The sequence below is a fragment of the Sinocyclocheilus grahami genome, unplaced genomic scaffold, assembly GCF_001515645.1.
Source record: "Sinocyclocheilus grahami isolate Dianchi unplaced genomic scaffold, SAMN03320097.WGS_v1.1 scaffold427.1, whole genome shotgun sequence".
Lineage (NCBI taxonomy): Eukaryota > Metazoa > Chordata > Actinopteri > Cypriniformes > Cyprinidae > Sinocyclocheilus > Sinocyclocheilus grahami.
In genome coordinates, this window is record NW_015505606.1 from 63,908 (window position 1) to 69,907 (window position 6,000).

The 6,000-nt window shown below is 41.1% G+C and overlaps 1 protein-coding gene across 1 annotated transcript in view; it reads left to right on the forward strand.

Annotated features, from left to right (window-relative positions):
- Positions 1 to 6,000, forward strand: part of LOC107551574 (bifunctional heparan sulfate N-deacetylase/N-sulfotransferase 4-like) — a 67,717-nt gene that overhangs the window by 25,893 nt on the left and 35,824 nt on the right. Inside the window, exon 5 of the mRNA XM_016233218.1 lies at positions 4,512 to 4,697. Within this exon, the coding sequence (XP_016088704.1) occupies positions 4,512 to 4,697 (186 nt within the window). The remainder of the gene's footprint in view (positions 1 to 4,511; positions 4,698 to 6,000) is intronic.

The window sequence follows — 6,000 nt, forward strand, 5'->3', positions numbered from 1 at the left end:
CACCTATCTGATTTTAATTAGTTAGCCCAGAGAAATTTAAAAATGAAAATGGATTTTTCATAAAAATCATAAAGTCTCGAATCAATAGCTCTGAGGTAGCTCTGTGTAACTCTGAAGATAAGCGTGAATGAGTGCACCAGCTATAAAAATGTGTGTGCGTCTCTGTCTGGGAAATGGGATTTTTTTGTAATTTTGTCTACTCAAGCACTCAGCAGATAAATTAATGCAGTACTAACAGTACTAAATGTTTGTCTATATACATTTATGCATCACAGTGTGTTCTAACCAGTTATGACATATAGCAAGCTTTCTCGTCAGTGTAATTCTGAGTTGGGGAAATGGGATTTTTTTGTAATTTTGTCTACTCAAGCACTCAGCAGATAGTGTGTAATTAATGCAGTACTAACAGTACTAAATGTTTGTCTATATACATTTATGCATCACAGTGTGTTCTAACCAGTTATGACATATAACAAGCTTTCTCGTCAGTGTAATTCTGAGTTGTTTTTTTTGTCATATCCAGTCACAATCCTGACAAGCAACAATCAATAGGATGTATTACAGTGATTTCTGATGTATCATGTGGCACTGAAGACTGGAGTAATGAAAGTTCAGCTTTGCCACAACTGCGGAGATGACGAGTCTGTGTCGCCGACTTCATCTCTTAAACAGAAAACAAAGAAAGCAGTAGTTTATCAATTAATTATTAAAATGTTAAAGCAGCCTCCTCCTATTATGATTTAAATTGTTTATTAGTAAATGTGTGTTTAGTCGACTAATGCTACAAATGAACGACTAGGCCTACTAGTCATCCAGACCATTTTTTAGTCGAGGACAGCCCTAATAAATAAATATATATATATATATATAGCCGTTGATTATCCCGCTTATTCCATGGTCCTTTGCCAAGTTATAGACGAGTTAAAACTAGTTTTGCTCTTTACAGCGCAATATTTACATTACATTTAGTCATTTAGCAGATGCTTTTATCCAAAGCGACTTACAAATGAGGAAAATGGAAGCAACAAAAAAGCAATGATATACAAGTGCTATAACAAGTCTCAGTTAGCTTAACGCAGTACACATAGCAAGGGTTTTTTAAATAATATAATAAATAAAAAGAAAACAGATAGAATAGAAAAAGAATAGAGCAAGCTAGTGTTAGAAGTCTTTTTTGCTTTTGTTAATTGTATAATAAATGAAAAGAAAACAGATAGAATACAAGAAGATTAGAAAGCTAGTGTTAGTTTTTTTTAATAAAGAAAACAAGCAGCAAATTAATAGAGGTCAAGTCTAAAAGGGACCTAGAGGTTTGATATTAGTGGCTGGAAGACCTGCCAAGAGAGCATTGCAATAGTCCTGCCTGGACAGAACTAGAGCTTAAACAAGGAGTCGTGAAGCATGTTCCTTTAGGTAAAGGGGTGCAGAACCAGTGGTGGTTTTGTAGGCAAACATCAATGCCTTGAATTTTATGCAAGCAGCTCTTGGTAGCTAGTGCAAATTGATAAACAGAGGTGTGACGTGCATAGATGTTGCGACTTGGACACCTCACCTCTCCAAGATACTTTGAAGGACCTTCAAATGGTTGACAGGAGGATCTGGTGGTTAACCTTGTCAAAAGCTGCGGACAGATCCAGCAAGATAAGTATTGAAGATTTGGAATCTGCTCTTGCCAGTCTTAGGGCTTCAACAACTGAGAGCAAGGAAGTATCGGTTGAATGTCCACTTCTGAAACCAGACTGATTGCTGTCAAGGAGGTTGTTCTGTGTGAGAAAGGCAGAGACTTGGTTGAACACAGCTCGTTCAAGTGTTTTTGCAATGAAAGGAAGAAGGGAAACCGGTCTGTAGTTCTCTAAAAGAGATGGGTTAAGTGTGGGTTGCTTAAGTAGTGGAGTTATACGAGCCTGTTTAAATGTTGAGGGAAAAACACCAGTGTGAAGAGATATGTTAATGATGTGAGTGAGTGCAGGTACAACTGCAGGAGAAATGGCTTGAAGGAGATGACATGGAATAGGATCAAGCGAACAAGTAGTAGCATGATTAGAAAGGATGAGTTTGGAGACTTCTGCCTCAGATAGTGAAGAGAAGGATGTGAATGAGTGTATGTTTGCTGGTAAGATGTGCTTGACAGATTGTGGTGTGGAAAATTTTGCACTGGTGTTTTTAATTTTATTAATGAAAAATGTGGCAAAGTCATCAGCTATTAGAGTTGATGCAGGAGGGGGAGGAGGAGGACAAAGGAGCGAGGAAAATGTTTTAAAGAGCATGCGAGAGTTAGACGAATTGTTAAGTTTTGTTATGGTAGTATGTCCTTTTAGCAGTGGAGACATTAGCAGAGAAGGAAGAGAGGAGTGACTTATACACATTAAGGTCAGTAGGATTTTGGATTTGCGCCACACCCTTTCAGCAGCCCTGAGCATAGAACGATGTTCGCGGAGAACATCAGATAACCAAGGGGCAGAAGGGGTTGTACGGGCTGGCCTGGAAGACAAGGACCAGACAGTGTCTAAACAAGATGTAAGAGTGGAGCAGAAAGTATCAGTAGCACTGTTAGCATCAAAAGATGCTAACAGTTTAGGGGAAGGAAGTGAAGATGGAACCATAGCAGATAGCTGGGAGGGTGAGAGTGAGCATAGGTTACGTCGAAAGATGACATGTGGAGGGGTATGTGTTGTGTCAGGAATCATGTTGAGGTTAAGAGTGAGGAGGAAGTGATCCGAGGTGTGCAGTGGAGTAACCAGTACATGATCAGTGGAGCAGTGTCATGTGTAAATAAGGTCCAGTTGGTTGCCTGATTTGTGAGTAGCAGTAGTTACTCAGTTGAGATCAAAAGAGGCAAGTAGAGTGTGGAAGTCTGCAGCCTGAGGTTTATCTAGGTGGATGTTGACGTCTCCAAGCATAACTAGGGGAGTACCATCCTCAGGAAAGGTTGAGAGCAATACATCTAATTCATCCAAGAAGTTACCTAGTCGTCCTGGGGGTCGATAAACAACTACAAAATAGATTTTAAGAGGGTAGGTAATAGTAACTGAATGAGATTCAAAGGAGCTGTTGATACCCAAAAATGGTAAAGAATTCAATTTCCAATCATTAAAGATAAGCAGACCAGTACCTCCACCTCTTCCAGTCAAACGGGGGGAGTGGGAAAATGAGAAATTATTGGAGAGTGCTGCAGGTGTAGCAGTGTCTTCTGGTTTGATCCAGGTCTCTTGTCAGGGCCATGAGATTTAGCTTTGAATTACTAATAATAGAAGTAATTAAATCTGCTTTGTTTACAGCAGACTGGCAATTCCAGAGACCAATAGAAAAAGAAAGTAGTGTATTAGCAGACATAGGCAAAGTGTGCAGGTTGTTAGGATTGCGCTGTCTTGAGGAGTCTTGGATAGTGTCATCTCAAAAGAAGAGGTTTTCTGAGCAAAGATCAGTGCGAGCAAATGACTTTTGAGAGTTCCTATCCACACCCACCTTTTGGGTGGAATAGCCAATACCAGGCCTGAATTTTTGAGCGGGAGAAGTTTTCTTTGTCTCCCTTTATGGCCCATTTGCATGTTTATGGCCGGTATGGAGGATTGGTGCAGTTTTACCCAAAATATGGTACAAATAGTATGATGCATTTTACGATCACATAGTGTACATCATTGTTTGAGGAATAAAGAGCAGATCATTTTGATACCAAGAACGAAACATCTAGAAGATCTTAAAGCAGAGATACACTCATATACATGCATATAAGCTTTGAGAGTCTAACTAATACAAATAAAGAGTTGTAACTAGGCTAATACAATAGGGAAACATACAAACAACACATGCATATACCAGATACAATTGTAACTGATTAATTATTGTCTATACGTGTGTGTGTTGTGTATTGTGTGTATGGTGTAGTTTTGCAGGTCAGCCAGGCCCATTGGTGCCTGGCACCGGGGGTCATTTACTTCTCTTTGGAAACTGTTTGAAGTCAGATGGGGAGATGATAGTGGTAGACTGCTTAGCATCCATCTCCTTGATAGTGGGGGGAACCATTTGACAATTTAGCACCCATATAAATGTAGAAACTGTGGCCAGGACTGTAATTTATATGCAAATGTCAAAGGCTAAAAGGGGTCTCTTAAGCCATAAAACCCAAACGATCGTACATGATCCTACGCAGACACTATATATATATATATATATATATATATATAAGAGCTCATATTAAAGAGCTGACTTTAAAGTCAAGGCCATAAACTGTGCATATTTTAAATACTTCAGGAAATGATTCTTGTCTTTTATTCCATGTCTTTATTAAATTGAAAATATCCTGGAAAAGTCCTCAAAGTCAAATGATCACTGAAAAAGAATGGGAGCTTTTCTGAATTTTGATTGGTGTTAAATATTTTGAAATTGTAAGTCATCCACTTCAGTACTCGATTACTTGTGTATATGTGTTTATAAAAGATTGTAATATGCTTGTGTATGTGCATGACATTCAGCTATAAAGTATATTTATTTCTGTGTATTTCTCATTACAGGAGCAAGGTATTCCAGTAGATCTGGGATATGCCGTGGCCCCTCATCATTCTGGTGTATATCCAGTCCATATTCAGCTGTATGAGGCTTGGAAGAAAGCATGGGGGATACGAGTGACCAGTACTGAGGAATACCCACACCTCAAACCTGCACGCCACCGCAAGGGATTCATTCATAATGACATCATGGTATGGCTCAACATATAGAGGACACATCATTGCACCACACAGAAATCTTGCGTATGCGTAGGACAAAAAAAGTTAATCATCGTTTTTTGATGTGGAATAAAATAAATTTTCCCTGGGATCAAAATTGCAGGAAACAATCACACACTCGAAAGGTTAATATCACAGAATATTAATATTGGAAAGTGTAATAGTTTAATATTTGATTTCATCCACAGGCAGTGTCGTACAAGATCCTTCCTCAAATCCTGATTATAAATGTAGCATGTTATAATTCAGGGCCCTCAGCACAGTGGTCAGATCCCATGAAGGGACGGTAGGGGTACGAGGCAGATTCAGCCTACTGGGGCCGCTATCAATAGCTGAGTCAGCTCTGATAGCCACAGCTGGTTCATCCAAATGGGGGCCACCAGGAGAACCTAGTGTTTTTGTTCCCTTACTCACCTGATTACCTGTGGGATCAGAGCGATCGGGGGAAAGGCATAAAAAAGGAGGTTGGGCCAATCGTGGGCCAACGCGTCCCTGGTCTTTGAGAAATAAATTGGGCAGTGAGAGTTGTCTTCTTGAGGTGAAGAGTTCCATCTCGGCCTCGCCGAAGATCTCCCAGATCCTCTGAACCGTCTGCGGATGGAGCGTCCACTCTCCTGAGGGGACATTGCTCCTTGATAGCATATCCGCTCCTTGGTTCAATTTGCCCGGTATATGCACTGCTCTCAGCGAGCGAAGGTTGGGTTGAGCCCATTCTAAGAAGCGCTCTGCCAGAGTGAAGAGACGCTTCAAGGAGAAGTCTCCCTGGCGATTTATGTAGGACACCACAGACATGTTGTCCAATTGGAGTAGCACATGGTGCCCCTTTAGGAACTGTAGCACTGGCAATGCCGCCACCATGAGGCCCAGCATCCTTTGAAATGCTTTGAGAGGGCGAGTGGTACCAATCTCGAAGGAGGTCGCCAGCCTCCGTATGGCCAGAGCCCGTTCCGGCATGACTACAGCTCTCATTTGGGCTGAGTCGAAAATTGTTCTATTGGCAGAATTGCCCCTGAGTCTCAGGCTCTCCAGGTGGCTGAGGAGGAAGTTCCTGTGTGATATTAACTCTGTCTCTGACTGGGCCAGAACGAGCCAGTCGTCGAGGTAATTGAGAATGCGGATTCCCATCTGTCTCAGAGGGGAGAGAGCCGTGTCCATGCATTTCATAAAAGTGCGGGGGGCCAGTATGCGTCCAGCAAAAAGAACCAGTCTCCTGAGCAAATTCACGCAAGGATCTGTTTCAGCATAGTCATCCTGAACAACCATTTCATGAGGGCGA